The 23,047-nt window shown below is 40.2% G+C and overlaps 1 protein-coding gene across 4 annotated transcripts in view; it reads right to left on the bottom strand.

Moving 5' to 3' along the window:
- Positions 1-23,047, bottom strand: part of PLEKHA6 (pleckstrin homology domain containing A6) — a 73,463-nt gene that overhangs the window by 989 nt on the left and 49,427 nt on the right. For all 4 annotated transcript variants that reach the window (XM_053454349.1, XM_053454352.1, XM_053454350.1 and 1 more), the window contains 22 exons: positions 22,600-22,672; positions 21,875-21,975; positions 20,207-20,382; positions 19,605-20,021; positions 18,986-19,484; positions 18,363-18,449; positions 15,414-15,467; positions 13,499-13,576; positions 12,702-12,770; positions 12,517-12,597; positions 12,100-12,249; positions 11,912-12,007; positions 11,721-11,832; positions 11,366-11,505; positions 7,109-7,246; positions 6,440-6,575; positions 6,161-6,270; positions 5,669-5,851; positions 5,321-5,485; positions 4,650-4,783; positions 2,107-2,249; positions 247-403 (listed from right to left, as the gene is read on the bottom strand). In XM_053454349.1, coding sequence (XP_053310324.1) covers positions 255-403; positions 2,107-2,249; positions 4,650-4,783; positions 5,321-5,485; positions 5,669-5,851; positions 6,161-6,270; positions 6,440-6,575; positions 7,109-7,246; positions 11,366-11,505; positions 11,721-11,832; positions 11,912-12,007; positions 12,100-12,249; positions 12,517-12,597; positions 12,702-12,770; positions 13,499-13,576; positions 15,414-15,467; positions 18,363-18,449; positions 18,986-19,484; positions 19,605-20,021; positions 20,207-20,382; positions 21,875-21,975; positions 22,600-22,672 — 3,291 coding nt within the window. In that variant the 3' untranslated portion in view covers positions 247-254. The remainder of the gene's footprint in view (positions 1-246; positions 404-2,106; positions 2,250-4,649; positions 4,784-5,320; positions 5,486-5,668; positions 5,852-6,160; positions 6,271-6,439; positions 6,576-7,108; positions 7,247-11,365; positions 11,506-11,720; positions 11,833-11,911; positions 12,008-12,099; positions 12,250-12,516; positions 12,598-12,701; positions 12,771-13,498; positions 13,577-15,413; positions 15,468-18,362; positions 18,450-18,985; positions 19,485-19,604; positions 20,022-20,206; positions 20,383-21,874; positions 21,976-22,599; positions 22,673-23,047) is intronic.

Below are 23,047 nucleotides of genomic sequence, written 5' to 3'. Positions count from 1 at the left end.
ACGATCCGGACTGAAATGCCAATCAATAACAGTGCTCTATGAAACATACTACTAAAAAATATTATATGCCCCGCATTATTTTACAATTTTTGATCTAAAACATACTTGAAATTTCGAATGTGATATATATATCCCTTGTAATACGATATACGTCACACGTTAACACCAATCCCCCCACCACACAAAACTCTCGTTATGAATCTGTTGGGTTTTTTGATGGTGTTTGAAAGGGAAATAGCATCTTACATTGCTGCTCAGACACACATGATGTTCGCCCCGTATTCCCCAGCGCTGTCACTGCCACTGCTGCCGCCCCCCAGGGTCGAACGCTCAGGAGAGGAGGGGAGGGTCTGAGGAGCTGGGGACGTGGGTGACGTAGGGGGGCTCGGGGTGGCGCACAGAGCTGGAAACAAAAAATGAGAATGAGATGGTGCAGAGAGCGTGAAGCAGTTAATGTTTCTCTGTGTGAAAAGAAAGACGGCGAGGATTTAGCATCTTATCCACATCTCCACCCAGACACTACCCTGATAAGATGCCCGCATAGCAGACAGTGGAGGGACAAAGCAAATGTCAGTGTCCTCTGCAAGGGTTTTGAGTAATATTTAGTATTTTACTAAAATGAACCTTCAAATGAAATATCTGTGGTTTATTACTTTATTAATTACAACAAAGTCACAAACAGTGACAGAAATTAGGAGATGTTTTTTAGTGGTATTGAAGTTGCCAACATTCAAGAATAAAGTTGCTTAACTGAGTCTAGACGAGCTATTTACTGGTACGTTTTAAGTAACAATAAACGTTTCTTTTTTAAAAACCAACATAAATGTATCACACAATCGAAAATCTTTGGTGATTTCACATTTAGTTCAAATCTGTTTAATGATGCATATTTACATACAGCCTTGTATCACGTTTCTAGCAATAATAAATGACTTGGCGTTCAGGTGCATAATTTTAATCTTCCATTAACCTTTCCAGATGAAATCTGTTTCTGAAGCTAAAAAGTAGAGAATTCAGAATAGAGTTATTATTCAGATTTCACTCACTAATACTTTTTTTTGTCACGGTGACAATATGTTGAAGCCCTCTCTGCCACTGAAACGGTTAACATCACATTTCTTTCTAATGATCCCTCTTAGGCAGTAAGAAGGTAGCCTTCAGAAATAAATTGCCTTGCTTTTATGTCTTATATTCAATCAAAATGAATTATTTCAGCAATGTTGTTACAAGGAAGTATACTAGATACAGCTAAACACACGGCAGCTGATACCCAAAGAGATGCCTCATTTATCTGAGGGTTAAGAAGACCATGTCAGTCCCAAATGGCAAGCTAAATTGAAAAGGGAGGTACACTGAAACATGTCTTGGTTATGAAGCACTATGCACTTGATACATAGATAATAGAACAAGGAAAATGCGGAACCATCTTAAGATCACTGTCAGTATAAAAGCATCTTATTAAACTGTGTGCAGCGAAATGCAGAAACTGATTTATTAAGGTCAGTTGCTTATGACACATCAGTGGTTATGATCTGTGCCATTCTTTTCCATTTTAAATACAACCAACACACAGGCTGTAGGCTGCTGGCCTCCAACTCTCATCATTCTTAGCCATTCCATTAAATGTATGTTTTTAAACCCCTCTTATCTCCGGTCTGTGTCTAGACCCTTTTTTTATCCTGCTGTCTGTCACAGAAAACAAATCATTTTGGCCCAATGTGATAAATGTGGGGTCATCAGAAAAATATTCCACTTCACATTTAGCATTTTACCCCACAATCATTCTGTATAAATATGACTGAATGTGTTTTAACCTGCTAATATGCCTTTTTTTAAGCTGTAAATTATGAACAATATCTAAAACAGAGATGAGTCTGTGCCTGTATGTTTGGATCATACTTCATAACATGGTTCAACATTCACAAAAAGGGAATAAATGCCAGGAAGATGTAAATCTTAATTCATTATGTAAATGTAATAACGGGGCGGCTCCTGCAAAGCTTCTAGTTTTGAAGTAAGGAATACAAGGAAATAACTGGTGTCCATTTTGCTTGTGATTTACAAAAATGACTTCCATTCCCCTTTCTCAAACCAGTTGTGGCTTACCAGAGAGAAGACGGCCACGGCGTGAAGCTTCTGCTGCTAGTGTGCAAGACAACTCGATTCGCTTTTCTTGCTCATGAAGCTGTGATTCGGGATCTGCAGGCAGCTCCAGCTCAGAATCACTCAAAGGAATAACATTCTGCAAGCTACGGGAAACAGAACACAGGTGTGTTAGAAGATGGTTGAGAGGAGCAACCTTAAATTAATGGGACACTCCAGCCATCATATAAACCTTATTGCATATGATAGTTGTGTGGTCCATTTTAATGTTTGTGGTGTTCCTCTTGCAAATACATAGTGGGATTATGCAGAATCCCCCCTCATATTCATTTGCCTCTTTTGCCTGCCTCATTTTTATTCTCCGTGTTGTTCAACAATTATGTGAAATATCTACAGTGCAGTGAAAACTAATTTTAATATAAACAACAATACTAAAGAGCTCTTAGCCTCACCCCCATAAGGGGTTGGACATCAATTCAACAACAAATATGAATATATAAAACTTAACATTAACTTCATAAATTAAAAGCCAAATCAGGAAATAGCTAGCTCCAAAGAGAAATATAAGAAAAATAAGAAATTTAATATAAGACAAAGTGAGTAAACACAAAATGCAGTTTTTCAATGTTCATTTCATTTATTGAATATAAAGAGTAAATCAAAATTCATATCACCAATGCAAAAAATGAATTACCCCAAAACCTAATAACTCGTTGTGCTACCCTTGGCGGCAACAACTGCAATAAAACATTGGCAATTTACCTTTTACATAACAGAATTGTTTTAATTGAGCCACATTGGAGGGTTTTTGAACATTAACTGCATTTTCAGGGTCATGTGCTTGAGCTTTAGGTCACAAACTACTGACCAGACATTTTCCTTCAGTATTCCGACACAGAGCAGAATTCATATTTTCATCAATTATGTCAAACCACCCAGGTCCCGAAGCAGCCATCACTCTACCACCACTTTGTTTTTGGTCAGCAGTGGTTTCTCTCCTTGCAACTCTCCTATGGATGCAGTTTTGTGCACTGTCTCTTTCTTACTGTGAAATCATGACCACTGACCTTAAGCGTGGTAAGTGAGCCCTGCCGTTCTGGGTTCTTTTGTGATCTCCTGGAGGAGTCATTGATGCATTCTTGGAGCCATTCTGTTAGGTCAGCGACTCCTGGGAGAGTTTACCATTTTTTTCTAGCTAAACTCTATGGTTCTCGGTATGGTTCGCTGGAGTCCCAGTGCCTTTATAAATGACTTTGTAAAACCTTTCCAGACTGGAAGATCTCAATTACCTTATTATTTATCTCTTACATTTCTTTTAATTGCAGCATTATGTACTGACCATTTAGACCTCTTATCCAACTTCACTGTGTAAGACAGGTTCTATTTAATTGATGTTTAGATTTAACAGGGATGGCAGTAATCAAGCCTGAAATTATCAATTACATTTTATGAAATAACCTTTTCACATAGGGCCAGGTAGCGTTGAATAGTTTCTTCCCCTTTTAAAACTGCATTTTGTGTATACTCAAGTTATCGTTGTTAAATATTAAAAAGGAGTTTGACAGCCTGAAACATTGTGACAGATATGCAAAAAAAATATAAGACATTGTGGATGGAGCAAATATTTTTTCACAACACTGTACTTCAAGTCAGCTCCAGCTCTGGCTCGGCAAATTCTGCTGGCTGGGCCTCTTCAGAGTAGAGCCCTGCGCAGGATGGCTTTTTTAATCCCGCTCCCGCTGATTTTTTGCCCGCTCCCGCCACATTTGTGGCCAATCCCGCCCGCTCCTGTCACATTTGTGGCCAATCACGCCCGCTCCTGTCACATTTGTGGCCAATCACGCCCACCTCCTTACCTGAACTACAGAGTTTCAGCGCAGTCCCGCAAGGCTGCCTTCTCGCTGCTCATTCACAGCGTCTCTTCTCTTCCTCAGCCCAGGAACAAGGCGGAGTCACGGGAAGTGACATCACATCACGTGACTCCGTTTTGTTCCTGGGCGGAGAGTAAGAGAAGAGACGCTTTAAGGGAGCAGCGAGAAGGCAGCCTTGCGGGACTGCGCAGGATTACCGGGACCCGCAGGTACAGTGCCTGACCGCCCGCATCACCAGCAAGACCGCCCGCGCCCGCAAGTTTTTTGCCGCCTCCCAATGCAGTCCTCTACTTCAGAGCCTTTGCACATTTAAAAGTTCTCTCATTGATTTCAATAGGAAACTGATGCATTTAGGGGGACATCAACAGTGTGTTGCTCCACGAATAGGATGCCATCATTTTTTTAACCTATTCCGCAGTGAAGAAGGCATCCTTATGAAACAATAAAAGGCTCTACACATTTCCAAACCAACCTAAATCTCCTTTTTACAGGGCATTGAAGCGCTGCATAAATTGTTGGCGCTATATAAATAAAAGATAATAATAATAATAATTTAAAGAATGGAGTCTTACATGTGTGTATTAAAAAAACTAATGTAAGAATATAAAAATGTTTGTCCTTAGTAAAATAGATGATCTTTTCATTTAACATTACAAAGGATTGAATGTGTCCCACCTGGATTTGGCGATTAATGACTTTATCCGTTCGACTTTCCTTTGCTTTTCCTGTTGCTCCTCTGGGCTTAGGGGGCTCTCTGGCTCCATTTCAATGTAGCGCTCCGGAATTAAGACTTTGTCTGGGGTGGAGAGCTGAGACACAGAGACGTACATACAGGGTGTGATAGAGACAGAGTGTGTGATACCGTGTGTGTGAAAGCCAATCTGCCGTACATACAGCATGTGATACATACAATGTGCCATACATACAGTATGCGAAACATACAATGTGCCATACATACAGTATGTGATACATACAATGAGCCATACATACAGTATGTGAGACATACAATGTGCCATACATGCAGAGCATTTTAAAACATTAAGTGATAAGTCCTATGGTAGATTTGGTGTGTGATGGTAATATAAAATATGCAACACAAACTGATTTTGTGAGTGATTACATTTGGTGTGTATGATACATTGTGTGAGCTAAAATGTGACATTCAGGGATTGGCACCTTGTCTGGGGCGGAGAGCTGAAACACAGAGGGGAATAGTTGCATTGGTAAAAAAGAGGAAGATGCTTCACAGACTAAAGAGAGGGGTTAGGGGAAAGGAAAGTACAAGGTACAAGGACAAAAACAAATATAAAGTGTGTTAGTGGTGAGTGGCATGGAAAGGCATTCACCTCTCTGTTGATGTCCATATTATAGGCCTGTGGTTCCATGTCCATTTTGCGCAATCTGGCAATCTCCTCTCGAGGGGATTCATATGTCCTCTGGGACTCCTGTGACCGCACTGCAGCTTCTAGGTCGGAGATGTCCACTTCATGGATACTGCGATGCCTCCGTACCTGAAATCATTGTGGAGACTGAGCAACGAAGTGTAACAGCAATCAACATAACTTAACCTGCTGTATGAATGCATGTTAGGGTCTGTCTACAGTGCAAAATGCAAAGAGATGGAAACATGCAGAACTCTAGTTGTTGGATTCCAATGCCAATTTAAGGATGTCATTTCCTAGGCTTGAACTTACCACCCTGTATGATCCTGCTGGTTTGGTACTGCTGGATTCTGTCTGCTGATTGGCTGGAAGTTGCAGGCTCCGCCTCTTCTCCTTCATTGACCCACTCTGATGGCGCTTCATGCGATCAATTTGCTCCTCAACACTCATCTTTGACTTTACCTCACTGGGAAAAAGTGCACTCTTTGGGCGCTCCTAAAAGCCAATAGAATGCATGAAATTAAAAACACATTAACACATAACAAGGAAACAACAGATTACAGAGAGTGTCAAATATGACTTTATATAGAAAACCAGTTCAAGCACATCAGGATACTGTGGCCAAATTTCAGTCGCTATGCAGTCTAGAAAATAAATGTTTCTAATATTTATTATCTATATACGTGTACTAGTGACCACTACATTTTTAACATTTGCATATTAAAATCAACTAGGAGATAGAGTCATTTTAATCCATCAGAGTGTTTTAAAACATGGTATTAAGATATGTTGTGTTGGACTCACTCGTGAGCCAAGTCCATTGGGTGCCTGGCTCCCTCCTCTTCTCACAACCGATGTTTTTATAGCCATCCCTTCCTCACTGGGTGACTTTGTCCGTGGAGGCACAATGCCTACTGTAGGGCAGAGACAGAAGTAGAGATGAAATGAGAATTCTCACCACCACACCAGAAGACTGTTTTAGAATAACTTAATTCATCTATTAAAACTATATACATGTATCTATAATATTATAGTATCTATAATATTTATGAAGAAGTGACACATGCTTGAATTCCCGAGTACCTTTGTTGATGCCTTGTAGATGCATCTGTTGCTGCTCTAAGTCTGTCTTTTGCTGAAGCGAGCTGACTGTTTCAGTGGGGAGGAAAGAGGGATGCTGAGGGGATTCCCTATTATATGGTTCCAAGCTCTGCTTCATCTACAAAAAGGAAAAATACTGAACAGTGATCGGGAAAAATAAAAGGAAAAAAGGAGAGACCAATGAAAGCTGACAACAGTGAGAAATTGTGAGGAAGTAGAATTTGGCACATTATATTAACCCCTTAAGGACAATGGGCGGTCCCTAAAGCCATTGAAAACAATGCATTTTGAGCCCGTACATGTACGGGTTTTGTCATTAAGGGGTCAAATTAGGGACCACCATATTGTCCAAGAGCTTCTTTGGGGGACACGCACAAGCTGGAAAATAACTGCTTACTTTCTCCAATCTTGGCTATGGAAAACTATGGAAATCCCGAAGAAGCTTCTACAGATAAGGCTAGAAACAGGTGCATATGTATAGATGACATTATAGTATAGGAAGCTGGATGTGTACATTAATTCACATCTAGGACACCACTGTTAGCAGCTTCTGCAGTGTATAGAAAATTTGGTCACAAATAACAGTGTGTCCTACACCCACCTAACTCAAGCCACCAAATAATCTGTTCACTACTGACCCCTTCTAGTTACCTCACTGTGTGGCCAGCAGGGGGAGATAGGGTAAGGCCACGGCTGGAAACGGCCCTCCCCAGGGGGTGGAGGGACAGCTGGAGGAGAGTCCAAGGGAGTGTACGAAAGAGGGAGAGGGGGCCGAGGAGGGCCCGAATCCTGAGACAGAGAGGAAGCCAGAGAATATTAGCAGAAAAGGGGTGGAGAAATGAAGACAGTAATAGGTAAAGATGGGTTGAGTTTAAACTGAACATATGGGGTGGAGAAGTAAAAAATAAATGAAATAATACGTGACTCAATCCTAGATTAAACATAAAACAATTTAAAAATATTAAATACAGAGTAGTATGTTTTATACGTATGATGGAAGTGTATTTTTGTAGCATTTCACACAGCAACACATAGAAACAGGAGTCTCTAGCAATATCACTATTATAGAAGTAACAGGTATATAAGCAAGCCCCTCGAATAAAATAACCGTATTTGCTCGATTATAAGACGAGGTTTTTTCCAGCGCAAATGCTCTGAAAAATACCCCTCGTCTTATAATCAGGGTCGTCTTATAATCAGACCTCAAACAGGTCTGATTATGAGACAAAGATCCAGATCCCCCGCAGCGATGCAGAGGACCTGGATCCTCCTGTGTTAACCCCCCCCCAACTTACCGGTGCTTCTGAGTCCCCGGTGCTTAGTCCGGGCTGCGTGTAGAGCTCTACGCGATTAAATCGCGTAGAGCTCTACACGATACAATCGCGTAGAGCTCTACACGATACAATCGCGTAGAGCTCTACACGATACAATCGCGTAGAGCTCTACACGATACAATCGCGTAGAGCTCTACACGCTGCCCGGACTAAGCACTGGGGACTCAGAAGCACCGGTAAGCTGGAGGGGGGCCATAACACAGGAGGATGCAGGGGACCTGCATCCTCCTGTGTTATGCCCCCTCCAACTTACCGGTGCTTCTGAGTCCCCGGTGCTTAGTCCGGGCAGCGCATAGAGCTCTACGCGATTCATGTGGAGCTCTACATGCTGCCCGGACTAAGCACCTGGGGCTCAGATGCCGGGGACCTGGACCCTCCTGTGTTATGCGCCCCCCCCAACTCAGAAGCACCGGTAAGTTTGGAGGAGGGAGGGGCAGTGTTAAATGGGGGGTGTAAGGCATTTCTGGAGGCAGAGTGCTCTGTGAAATGCCTTTTAACCCCTTTAATGCTACTCTGCCTCCTGAAATGCCTTAAACCTCCCTATATGCCACTCTTCCCCATAATATGCCTTTTAACCCTCTAAGTGCCAGAGTGGCATATAGGGTTAAAAGGCATATCATGGGGCACTGTGGCATTTAGAGGGTTAAAAGGCATATCATGGGGCACGGTGGCATATAGGGGTATAAGGCACTTCTGGGGCAGATGTGCATAACTGGGGAGCAGGTTGGAAAATAGAAGGAAATAAAACCAAAATATTTTTCTCAAGCATACCTTTTATTAAAAAAAGTGGTTAAATGAATTAACATTTACTGGTAAAACTTTTTTCCTAAATTAATATTAAGATTTGGGGGGTCGTCTTATAATCGAGCAAATACGGTACTAATTTCCCAATCCCCTACCGATCTCAATAGCAAGGTGTGTCAGTCAGTATAACCAGGTTTTCTTCAACAGGGACCATGCCAGGTACTGAGTAAGGAAAAACTGAAACCACATTGTGGATGATATAGACAAACATAAATGGGGAATCGATTTTACGAACGAAGGCATGCCATTGTGTAAAAACTACACAGCTTGTGAACATTTACATTAGGAGGTGAGCACTGGTTTAACTTTTAACCGAGAATGTATGAGCAGAAACAAGTACGCCGTAAATAAGCATCAGAGTTAACCTATGCCCAAAGGGTATATCCAGAGCCTCCTGGGACCTCTGACGAGTCCCCCTGCTTGCTTAGCACAGGTACTGCGATCAGCAATGCAGGGTTATAGAGGCCTGCTTGCTGATCACTCAGCTGCTGTGAGGACTAACATAAAAAGAGGGAGAAACATAGTTTCATCATTTTCAAATAATAGCAACAAAATAATACAATATTAAAAATGAATAAGCAATTAAACAGACCCCAGTAATGTCACATGACATCATAAGGGGTACCATCTGGTCCCAGAAAGATCCACGAGGTCTTTAAAAAGTCTCAAGTCAAAAAGGTAAAAAAACAAATAATATTATAAAAAAGATGAAAAGGTTCCAAAATGTAAAAAAATAGGTACCCAAACTGCCATCCCACTACTAACACATAAAATAAAAAGAACATTCCCTGCCCCAACTCAAAAGTTCAAAAATAAGAAAAAAAAGTAGTATGTAAGGGAGTATGTATTCTACGCATACATCAGGATTTGTTTTAGCAGTGGCACCAATATATTCAAATTAACAAATAAATATGAAAAAGTGGAATAAATCCTCTGTAAGAATCCAATTTTGTTGTTTGTTTTAATTATTTTTAACATACCCATTACTCATAAATAATAAGACAACCCCCCAAAATTTGAATATTAATTTAGGAAAAAAAAGAAAAAGACTACCCTATAGGAAATAAAGTTTTACAAGTAAATACTAATTCACATGCAAACTATTTTTTCATATTTAATAAAAACTATGATTGAGAAAATTAATTTTTTGTTTTTATTTCCTTTTATATGCCAACCTGCATAGCCCCGTTATGTACATCTGCCCCCAGACTTGCCACTCTGCCCCCCAGATATGCCTTATACCCCCTTATATGCCACTCTGCCTCCCTGATATGCCACTCTGCCCCCAGAAATGCCTTATAATGCCTTGTCCCCTGTGCTCCAGACTCCCTGGTGCCTAGTGGGTGCAGCCGGGGGACGTCCGCACGAGGCGTAGACAACCTCCACTTCTGCCCAGCACTTCTGCTGAGCACCAGAAAGGTCATGTCACGCCGGTGCTCCGTCATAGACGCCCCAGTGGGGGTGCCAGGCAGAAGCGGAGGTTGTCAGCGTGCATCGTGCAAACGTTCACCGGCTGCCAGAGAGAAGGATCCAAGTCCCCTGCACTCGGTCATAGAAGCCCCAGCAGAAGTGCCGGCAGCAGCGGAGGTTGCCAGAGAGGAGGATCCAGGTCCCCTGCAGCACTGCGGGGGATCTGGATCTTAGTCTTATAGTCAGACCTCTATTTGAGGTCTGATTATAAGACAACCTCGAATACAAGATGAGGGGTATTTTTCAGAGCATTTGCTGTAAAAAAAACCTTGTCTTATATTCAAGCAAATATGGTTTTACTCATAACAAATGAGTCACTATACAAAATGCTGTATAAAGAGCAACACCTATCTGTCCTTGAAAAAACAGTATATACATTCTGTGGGTACACTAAACACAGAAAAGAGGAATAACTGAACAATAATATGGTAAAAAAAGGGGTTAAGTCATTGAACATTCATAATACAATTCATATTTTTTTTAACAAACCACTACTCCTCTGAAAAGTAGCATGTACCATTTTTTCAAAACAGGTTTTAGTCTCATTATTTAAGTGGGAGATGTGATGGTAAAGCAATTCCATTGCTAAAAGGATATCTCAGGCCACTGAGAATAATTAACAGATAATAGAAAGGGAAATAAGAGTGCTTTGGTCACAAATAAAAGTATATTCAAATATTTACGAAATTAGTGCTTAGACCAAAATAACATAACTCAGGACAGACCACTAACATGGTATGTGTGTATATCCCATTATTATCCCTCATTTTTAGTATTGGTAAAGACATAATGATGTCCATGAAAAGAAAAGAAAATGAGAAGAAAAGGGTAGAATGGAAATGTACCTGTACCATAGCCCAAGGATTAATAAGAATCAGTATTAATAAAATTGTCTTGGTGCACTGCCCTCAGGTGGTGAAATGTTGATACTGCTCCTTTATCTTTGAAATTGTGTTTAGTTATTAACCCCTTAAGGACAATGGGCGGTCCCAAAACCCATTGAAAACAATGCATTTTGAGCCCGTACATTAAGGGGTTAATATGTTGTTATGTTGCACCATAACATAAAACAGTAACTATTATACTTTTACAGGCATTTCGAAAGGAACAGCCCAACACATACATAAATTTGTTCCTCAAATAACCAACAGTTAAAACAGGGGTTTTAGGATGTTTCGGCAAACACACAGATGGATCTGATAGACATTGGTTGGCCCATCTGCTTCAGATCACTGATTATGTTCACGGAAAAGTCCAACAAATGATCTTTGCTGAAGAGTTTAACATGGTCCTGACTTACCTCACTAGTTGTCTGCTTGGTAGGTGAGCCTTGAGATCCTGAGATGAGGGAGAAAGGGCTGAGGGGACTGGTCATGCTGGCAGAGCTCAGGGGACTTGCTGGACTGTTAGAGCTGAAGGTAGCGGAAGGACCTGCGACTACTAAGAACAGAAAAGAGGTCATGAAAAACCTGATACAAACAAATGGAAAGTGCTTGATGATGTGTCTTTGTATACTTAATGGTGCACATGAAAGGTACCATTTTCATTTGGCATTTGAGAGCCCCTTTATGTTATAAGAAGTTTGAAAAGGTGTGTGTCTGGAAGTTCACTTAAAATACTGAAATACAGGATTTTACTTGCTGTAAGAGATTCACCTCTGTGCTTGGCTGTATCAGTTCCTCTGGATGGATTATTTTTTCTCAGTCCTTCCATCACATCCTGGATCCTCCAAATTTCTCTCTGGATGTGTCTGTTCATCAACTCATTCTGCAGAAATAAAAAACACAAAATGAAACTGATTTCTGTTTTGTATCCCTCTAGTTTTTTTTTGGCACTCCAAACTCACCTGTATATTAAGATTAAGCTGCTCCCACAAAGCATCATGCAACGCAGATACTTCTCCCTCCAGAGCTTCATATTCCAGGCTGCTATTATTTAATGCCTGGTAAAACCGAAAATAATATACACTGATTGATTTTGTTTTTCCAATATCGACAGTGCTTTGTGCTGAATGTTTATAACTCTGTGCATTACCGTGGTCGCCTGCGACAACTCCACGCGAATGCTGATCAGCTGGTTCTGCAGTGATTCCTTACGGAGAAGCAGCTTGTCTGGAAATGCTGTCTGGTTCCCAAACATCTCCATCTCCTGGTGAGTTCCCATCAGTGCACTCTCCAGGCTTTCCTGGGGAGAAGGCATAAAACTTTTAACCAAATAAACCGGTTTGTCATCACAAAAAAATCACTGTGATCAGATCGCCTCAACAAAGCACTCAGGTAAACAATGAATCACTTACTTACTTACTTACTGGCTTTCATAATGTCAACTAAATCACATACACAAAATAGCAAAAATAATGACCCAAAATATAACGCCATGCGCTGTCAAATCGCGGTCATGAACATTCCATCACCGAGTCTCATAACCAGACCTTGGGTCCCAATCTCTTACCTTTTCTGCTTTCAGCTGCTGCACTAACCGGTCCTGCTCCCTTACTACTTTGTGCTGTTCACAAAGACGACCCAGAAGTTTCTGGAAGGGGTAAGGTGATGTTTTATGTTAACCTCAGGTTATCATACATGTAATTAATAACGTCTAATCAATGCAGCACAGAGTACCTCTTCAATGCCACTTACATCAGTATCCTGTTCGTTGATTTTGTAGCTTTGCAAAGCCTCCCGGTATGGATCTGCATAAGGGGAAACCTAAACAAATACATAAAATATATTAAGGATTTCATTCAGCTACAGTTGGCGTTGTCTTTACGATACTATCTCACACTTTAATCATAGCTATACTTCAGAAGTTGGATAAACTGTAAGGTCATTTCATATAGCCAGAACTTTATCATGCATAAAATTGATTCAAAATCACTAAAAGAAAAAAATATTATAATAGTGTGGTATAAAGCAGAAATGGTGTCATATTTGCTTTCTTATTATAATGGCTATATTGTCTTTTTTATGAAAATACCTTTACAAACAAGAAGAACCACATGCTGAGTTTGCCCAAATTGTGCTTAACTGGTCAGCAATACAATCTAGCATGCAGTAAATGTGCAACGGACAATGAAAATACATGATGGTGATCCTATGGCAGCTACTGGCACCAAATACTGACTTCCAATTGTTTCCTCGCGCTGTGGCCTTCTTTTGTGTACTATTTAAGTACAAACCTACCTATTCTCAAACATTCACATATATACATCTACCTTGCCCATTGGCAGCATCAGGATTACTGTCACACTTCTGTGCAATTTCTGCAGTTCTTTATATTCAGATATAATAACAGATCTGTACAAAATTGGGGGATTTTCTGAATGCCATTTAATTGCAGAACACCGAGGGGCCTGATTTAGCAAATTCCTGTGCAGGTGACATGATGATGTAGTGAGTCTCATGCAGAGTTAGGTGACACTAGAGTGCTCTCTTACTTGCATGAAGATCTGTGCCCGGGGAGAAGAGTGTACCATATTGTTCACCATGCTGATCAGAGTCTCACTCTCACTCATCTGCAGCGGGTGGGGGAAAGGCAGGACGATGACAAACAAATCCAGCCAGAGCCCAGGCATTCCAAACTTGTATTAATTACCCAAACACTCTGCTGCACCGACTGATATAGCGCCAGGACTGGTTATACAAACAATGCATGGGAGATCTGCGACTTTTGAATACCTTTTAGTGCATCGATATTAAAAGTGTTACATGTAAAATCACGTAAGCTTTCAAGATTTGCAAGGTCCCTTCTTCAGATGTACCTCCATCTTCTTTAGCGTAATATTCAGGGATTAATACAGCAATATCAACTGCATGCTTGATTCTAAATATTTTCAAAAGCATCTTGCCTCACAGTACGAGAATGATGGTGATTTTACAGCAGTCACTACATACTCTTTTTGTTCTAAAGAATACCTAAAAAAATTGATAAAGCAATAACTCCTGAAAGGTTATAGAAGTCCCAAGACCAACTGACTCTTTCTGCGTGTTTGATCATACACAACAATCAATATACAACTGGCCCAACATAAGACACGATACGTTTTCTACTAGTTAAACATTAAAAAAACATTTAGAATGTTTAAATTGTATTACAATTTATTATGTAACTATTTTACAATTTTTTAAAAATTTGTATTTTATTTTATATTTTACGGATCACAGAGTGATCCACAGTAGGGCTCCACTGCCCTGCAATGCTGATAGCAGTACCTGTAATCAGCATGCAGGGGGAGCTCAGAGGTCTCAGGAACCTTTGTAATTGTTCCTGACCAGCAGAAGGGCACCGCCGCCATCTTGTGAAAGGTGTGCTGCCTTTCAATATGACAAATATCGTTCATTGCTTTCTAAGCTCATTTAACCACATGAAGTGCCAGACACGTCAATTGTCGTTAATGGATAATTTCCATTATGTCCCTAGCAGGTCAATTGTCATGAAGGGGTTAAGACAGCTGTATATAATGTGTGTATATTAGTCATGTGGATGTGTTCTAGTTCGGTTATAAACTCAATCACCCAAAGGGACCCTCCTATTAATGGAAGTATATGAGGGAAAGGATTTTATTAGCACTGCAATAAGGAATCAGCTCAGTGCCGGGGAAAACCACTCAAAACATGTCTTAGTGCCTAAGACATGACTGGTGCTTAGTGACTTGTTGGTCTGCAGATGAAGGAAGTTTATTTGAACACAATAAAAAAATCTCTTTTCACCAAGACTAACTTAACACTGTATACCGTGCAATATTTAATGATTTAAGATTTTTTTTTCCCATGGGACTCTTCCTCTTTATTTTGGGCTCAATGAATATGAACATCTGATTTAGAGTTCAATAAAATGTAAAGTAAAGCACGGGAATAATGTTTTTTTTTTGATCACCAAAAACCATTTGGTATACAAATTGTTTTGTAAAAACACAAAATAAGTTTTCTAATGAACTGTGCATCCGCTCATGTTCGTAGCATGGTATGACTGTGGAGAGAATAAAGTTTGCTCATATGTGCCCTTAGTCCACTCATCAGCCCCATATGTAGTCTTTATTCCAATGTTGACTGTCAGTAAATACAATTTCACCTATATATTTACTAGCAAGTGGCAATATATTGCACAAAACCATTTTTACTATTAAGTAACATAAACTCCGTTTATAACTTTAAATGCTTTATTCCATTGAACGCTGACAATTTGTACTCAATTTTCATATGCTTTCATATCACAACCCCACAAACGTGAGCGCTATTACAAGGAGAACTAAGTTACAAGGAATCTATTATATATATACTAGAAAGCACAGTAGGAAGAGAGAAGGGCAGGCAGACAGTGACGGGCAGGCACATAGCTATGTGACATCCTACCTGCTGATCCAAAAAATCAAGATGCCTCTGTAACTGCAGATCTAACATCTCTTCCTGTGGGGAGGGGGAAGCAGCAGCGGGAGACAAACAAACGGTTAAAAGGGCAAAGCCAGAGCGCAAAGCAGGCAGTGAGCATCCAAACTTATATATATGCACTCAATCCAATTTATGTATATTGAACTGATTTCCTGTTCTAGCAGGCCGCAAGCAACTGTGCTTATAACGCTAAAGCAGAAAAGAAATGAGACACACACATGTAGCACAAACCACGTAGACACACACAGCATTTCAGTCTGGGGCATACTTTAAAAGGTAGTTTGTAACTGGATTAACAATAGTAGTTGTTCAGGGATTAACACATCCCAGAATAGGAGTGTATTCTGCACAATCCCCCATATCCATTTGCCCCTTGGAGGGGTGATGGTGTAATGACTAGGGATGGGCAAAATGAGTTGGGGCTTGAATTTGGATACCCTTGTGTTCTTAATAAACATTTTGAACTTTGACATTTACTTTAACTGCTTTTGGAGAACTCTCTTTTTTTCTCCCTATTTTGGTTTTAATTTTATCTTTAAATAACCTCATAAGACAAGGTGGCCCCATTTGTTTTATTTTCTACAATTATACCTTAGAAAGTCCTCTAATATGTGATTTGAGGTTATTAATATTTTTATATATATACTTTTATTGTTATTGAATCTGTCACTTTAATAAACATTTTGTTTAAGTTACGCGGGTTTGCTTTCATAAATATTCTATTAATATGTAAAGTTTTATCATTGAATTCTTGTTTATTGTGACTGTGATCAGTTTTATTTTATATATTTGATTATGATTTACTATTGTGTCCCTATACATATGTTTTGGGGACATTTATATTCCTGTGAAAGATGGTTGGTAACATGCTGAGGAAGCCAATCATGGCGAAACACGTCAATGAGATAAAGTCCTTGAAAGAAGGGAGAGGCAAGAACCCTGCAACTACCACTACTGTAATCTGACTGATACCTCAATAGCTGAAAGGGGTATTTAGTGCATGTATGGATAATCCTTTCATTTTGTGCAATTGTGAGGTGTGTTGTTTTGCCTTTTTTTTTAAAAAAAAAAAATAAGCCTTGTTACTCTGTACTGAAGTTCCATTCTATGCTGCAGTCCATTTTTAATCCATAGCTAAGGTGATACCTTAGAGAAGGAAAACTGACTACTCTATCATGGAATAATATATCCCCCATATATTATTCCATATATTTTTATATAGTATATTATACTATGATATTGTATGTTTGTGGTTTTTTTTATTACAGTAAACAATAATATTGGTTAATATAAGACCCACCACTGCTGAAGAAAGTAACATCTTCATTTCTACAAATTATTTTCATAATCATAAGGTTTGAGGCTCCTCCTGTATAAGCTTCACCCACACAAAATGGGGTATATTTTTGCACACATCACTGCTTATATTTATTGTATTTTTAATTTCACAAAAGCATTTTACTGGTTATTGTATGTATTGTACATTTTATTATTCAAGTCCACTATTTTGCGCTCCTTGCACGTGATAAACTTAGATCCAGTCATCTCCAGCACTGGCTTGAGGAACGCTGTAGGCCGGGGTCTATTAAGCCCACATGTGTTAGCGTGGAAAGTTGCTCCCATTGATTTCATTGTCGCTTACCTGCCATTGATTGGTTGCTTCAAGCAGCCAGTCAGTGGCGTGAATCCCAGAACATGACTGACTTCTGTACAAATGCTGATTTAAATACACTTAATGTTAATTATCCCCCATGTCTGCAAAATTCTGTGCATGAATACAGTGTTTGTGTGTACCAGCCACCAGCTGCTTTTTTCAGTATAAAAAAGATGATTTAGTAATAAAAAGGTTCGTTTTACCCATTCCTAAAGGAAATCAGCTATACATTATGAATGCCCAACTCTTCCAAGAGAAACCTGCTGGGTCATCTGAATCCCAGTACAACTTTGAAATAGAATGTACCCCAGCATATAGTGAGGTGCTCTAAGGCTCCCCGTCTCTCAATTTGATTTCAGCCACCCTTAAAAGAAGGATTATGCATAGACGTGTAAAACACCATCAAGTGGTGATAATACAACAGTTTCTGGACACATTAGACTAATGTAGTGTAGGAGAACAGCTCTGCAGTGAACAGCAGGGGCCAGTCACACAGAAGGAAGTGAGCATCGACAGTTAAACAGGGGTTAAATTAACTTAATTTCTTATAACAATGGATGCTAACTTTTAATATGACTAGGTATTGCATAATCACTTTCTTAAAGGCAAAAAGTTAAGTGCCAATTTAGGTCAAAAGGAGTATGGATCTGTATACCTGCATTTCATGTTTTTGTACAAAAAAGGTTTTCTTTAGATCCAAATGGCGCGGCTGGCAAATGGGTGCAAATATAAATACGTGTTAATCCCTTGTAACTTGAGACCATTTTCACTTAATTGTCTACTTTCATATGCCCTTATAAAATTAGCTCACTTTGCTGATGTGTCCGAGGCAATGTATGGGTGCAACAAAACGTACTCTGCGTTGATTGTGTAATAAGAATCTGTGCTTCTTTGCACAATGTAAACCATATATTGACATATATTGTCAAATTAACTGCAAATTTAAAAATAACAAAGAATAGGTGGTGCTGCTAGTGTGGGGCATAGACACGCTCATATCATCGCATACTATTGTTTCATGTACACAATGCTGTGTGCATTTACATCAAGCATGCAAAGCCACGCAATATAGAGTGAAGTGAGAATTGCAAGAGCAGAGACATATATCAGGACAGAAATATCATAGTAAAAGTGCTTCTGGCAGGGGTCCCACACATACAATACACGATAGTGAATGGGACAGTGCAGAATATTCTCCCTTAATCTGGGTTGCTAGCAGGACATTTTGACAGTGAATCCCCTCATGTTGTGTAACATACCATCTTGTCGTGAAGAGGAGGAGATGCTGGGTAGTTGTAGGAGTATATTCCTGCTGGGAGCGGCCGTCGGTCACCCAAGTTGTCATACTGGAGAAGAGGGAAGGTACAGTTAAATCAATGATCGCATTTGTCTACTATTGCATTCAGCAAGTTTACGTCTTCCAGCATCATATGTGGAGTTCAAGAATGCACAGTTTGAATAAGACATGCTGAAGTGTTTAGTGGCTTCCGAGCTTCGAAACATTATACATATTACCCAACTTGCCATCAGGATGGAATGATACCGACAGCCAGGATGCATCTCATAACTGCACCTTCTTTGATAGCGAGTAGGACTTAGTGAGCTTTAAGCGGATAAAACACTGTATTTAAAAAGAAGGGATGTTTAATCTCTACCTCTCTTGTTTGGCTTAGTATTTATAAGGATGCTCATATTCATGCTCAGTTCATGTGCATATCTCTCTATTATACAGTCCTTGAACGTATAAAAAATTTGTATATTATATAATTTTTCTAATTTTGCTAAAGATTCCTCTTCCTGTGCAAATATAGCTATTTATATATATATAGAAACCAAAACTTATAGTGTAACACAGACATACGTTTTATAGCTTAATTCTTACTTTTGGAGAGCTGATTGAACGTCTCATAGTATATGCAACCGGTTCGCCAAAATTCTCATCTCGTGTCACATTCTCAAACCTGGCACTGGGGGAGCGCACAGGAGAGTAGACCCTTGGACGGGTGCTGTATGTACCCTGACTTGGAGAGCGAGGTACTGAGCGAGATCTGGGCTGCAAAGATAAGCGCCGTAGAGAATCACATGCTGCGTCTGTTTCCTGGTAATATAAAGCTGGACGAGGGCCCCACATCTCTGCTGATCGCCCATATCCTGATGGTTCCTTCCAGTCCATGGGGTGATAGGGGGCTCCATTGCGTATGGTCTGCCGCTTCTCTTCAACACCCCAGGGGGGAATACCTCTGTCAAAGGCCGGCATGGAGCAGATGCTGTCTGGCCTTGAACTTGTAGGGGTGTAGTACTGATAGCTGTCAGGGTATTGAGAAGGGTATTGAGAATAATAGTCTGGTACTCTGTGTGATCCTGGGTAGTACCTGCTGGGGCTGCAAGGAAATATGTTTACTGTATTAGTTCAGGGTGCTTTGCTGTGCACAATTTCACAAACACACTTTTATATTGTTTTCCAACCTATTTAATCATTATATTAAACATTTGGTGGTCACCTTTGCATTTCTTCTGTGGGAGCTGCTGCCCTGCGGAGATTGACCCAATGCTGAAGCTGAGACATGGAGTTCTGTCGCTGTGCTACCTTCTCTGGGTGGGTCCTGGGCTGAATCGCACGCCGCTGTCCATTACCATCCGGGAAGGCAGCACTTGTTTGTCGTCCCGGAGAGGGAAGAAAACCCCATCCATTGGCTTGTGGAGGACGCTCACACTCAGGCAGATGTCTTGGGGGCTCTAAGTCAAGAGGCCTTTCAGTAGAAGCCCCTGTTCCATTGATTTTAGTCAGTGGCTCCTTCCTGCATTCTGGTCTCCTTTCCAACTTCTCAGACCCTCTCCCATCACCCTCACCTCGGCTACGGGTGTCTGGTCCTCGATCCTTAAGAGGTGGTATATTCTCACTGTCTTGCCTCTCCAACCTGAACAAAAAATACAAAACATTTTATAAATGCTATTTATTAAGATGTCTCTCAGTGAGTTCATTATTACTACTTCTGACCATGATTTAGATTGCTGACCTAGATTTTGTATATGAATACTACATGCAACCAAGGTCACATTATGTATTCGAATGCAGGAGCCATGCATGTGTTCAAGCACTGACCTAGGAGTGGATTGGTTTTCCATTTGTGATGCCTCTCCCATTACTCGCACCCAGGACTCTTGCTCCTCCTTGCTGTCTGCACTAAAGTAATAGGTCCGGATGCCAGCATGCTCTGCCTGCCGAGAGACAGTGGCTGCATTATGAAGAGAGACATCCCCCACCCAGCATACTGTCACCTGAGGAAAATAAAGAGATGGGGACACATGAAATTAAACGTGGAAAACACTCAAAAAAAAAAAAAAAAAAACATGCAAAGACAACGCTACACACAATCCTTCACCAATATGATAGACAAACTATCTTTTTACTGTACATGTAACAAAAAACATAGAGCCTTCAGTTATTTAGACTTGTGTAACAAGAGACCATGTGACAGTATTATATACCAATGACAATGCAATAACTGCCTGACTCACTCCAAACTCCAAACAGCTGGAGAAGCAGAAGGGAACTGTGCATTTTACTCCTTCAAACCTGTGAGACATTTATCAAATACTAATTAATGAGCACAAGCGTTTAAACTTGACTCTGCTAATGCATTCTCCCCACATGCATTTACTTGGATCAATGTAAACCACAAACCACACTTATAGGTAGCGCTCAGGATGTAGCAACATGCACGTTTCCAAATCGGATATTTTTTGTAGCATGCACCCTCGTCTTGTGCCAAGCAGAGGATCGGTGATAATGACATGCAGGAGGTTCGGCAGGACTTACTACCTAGCATAGCGGATCTGCAGGGGGGCAGGCTCTTGGCAGGGGACGATCCACATGATCCTCTCACCAGCACAGGAGGGAAGACAGAAGAGGTGAGAGGGGTATATACCTGGGCTGAATCTGCTTGAATCAATCACTTAAAGCAGATGCCCCATAATTATTGCAAATTCACATGGCTGAACAGCACGGCATTCAAAAGAAAAATGGTAGCATCTTTAAGGAGAATAATGAACTAAGGACAGTGGCGACTTTGGAAACACATTTTAATATCAATTTAGTTAACATTGTTATTTGTCGGTATGTTCTTTGAAAAAAGAAAAGCTTGTAGTCAGGGAGTTTGGCTGAAATGTTTCCCAATGATACCAAGTAGTAGGCAAGCTAAGTTCAATGTGTGTTAATCAAACTGAAGTAATTCCCAAGAACTCAAAAATGTTCCACTGTCCTTAGCACACTTTAATCCTACTAAAAAGAAAAAAATCTCTTGAAATGTATGAATATATAGGGGAGATACATAAACAGACACATTTTGTAGCAGAAAACAAAGTCAATAAAGATATTTCATCTGGCTTTAAGAAGGGGAGAACAGGCAGGATATGAAGTTAATCTGGAATTCTACAAATTAAGAAATTTCAACATCAATTTCTATTTAACAAATCTATTTAATGGTGAGTGACAAAATTGTTAAATAATCCATGTGTCTATTCCGCATTCGCGTTCTTTTATGACAATAACTGATTTGTGTATAGACACAAGCATAAATTTGGCTGCAACCCTTTTATACATCTCCCCCAGTGGGGACTTTAGTCAAGTCAAAGATTAAATGTATATGCAAACATGTACATTTTAAAGTAGTTTCAGATTCCATTTGAACATTAACCATCGAGATATTTTCTTGGTTGTTTCAAGAACTTTGAAGAAATACAGGATTGTTTCTTATACTTTCATATTTACCTTAAAGGTGTGCTTACGGCTGATGTTGTCCGAGGGCTGGACTGGGGAGATGCGGAAACTAAGTAGGGGGATGCTACCCAAAACCCCTTCCTCCTTGTCATCTGGATGTGAATAAAAATGAGAAGACAGAAAATGTTATCAGCGTTCGAAAGAAGAATGCCACATGCAAGCAGGAAAAGAGAAGACACTGCGAAAGTTATGACAGGAGGATAAGCAGAACAGAGTGAAAGCTGTTGTATTTATACAGAAACCAATAAAGAAACATCAAAAACACATCTGTTTCTGCAGCAAATCATGTTAGAAGAGGGGTATTATACAGAATGACAGAAATGTGCTTGGAGCATGTCCTTACAAACAGGTAGAGGTTAGACGGCTGCCAGGCTTTTTCCATACACTGCTCTAATGTTCTCCCTGATACTCACAAAGCTAACCTTCGCTCCAGAAAGAGTTAATGCCTTCATCTGTCTAGCTGCTTGTGAGAGTTATGAGTGGGAGGCTTTTGTACATGCATAAAACAATGTGTGTTTGATAAATAATTCAAACTCCACCTGCTCTTGGACTCACCACAGATGAACAGGAGAAAGGGTCAGGGGCACTACCTGGCATCACAAGATGTGAGGCTAGGCATGGCAGGTGGATGGTTTTATATTTCCCTTTGGGAAATGACACAACTTTCCACCTGTGTGGCATTTATGCTTGTGATGAAATCACTGTTACACATGTACCTTTATAATAAAAGAGGCAACGGTCAACCAGGACAAACCAACGCTTGTTCCACTGCTTTACTCCAGAGCTGGCCTACAGGACAAAAAAAAAGAACAATTGAAAGAAATTAGCCTGTAAAATAAATGAATTAATGAGGTATGCTCACAGTATTAAAAGGTTTGTCACTAGTCACACACAAACTTCTGTAAATGTAGATTGCGCGTTCCACTTATGCTGCCTGTTAGCAGGATGATATATATCAGTTAACATGATTGAGGTTGGCCCCCATGGTATGATATTGTTGAGGTAATATAGACTCCCACCCTGGACGTCCTAGAATGTGCGGTCATGCCTGGATCATAGAGCAAATATTTTGATGGACAACAATCTCATACAGCACAGATAACAAAAGAGGTAGAGATGAGGTTCAACAATAAAACAGAATATTTCCTGGGGTTCAACTGAAGC

The sequence above is a fragment of the Spea bombifrons genome, chromosome 2 (genome assembly GCF_027358695.1).
Source record: "Spea bombifrons isolate aSpeBom1 chromosome 2, aSpeBom1.2.pri, whole genome shotgun sequence".
NCBI classification, from domain to species: domain Eukaryota; kingdom Metazoa; phylum Chordata; class Amphibia; order Anura; family Pelobatidae; genus Spea; species Spea bombifrons.
The sequence above is the reverse complement of the archived record's forward strand: the minus strand, read 5'-3'. Positions and strand labels throughout refer to the sequence as shown.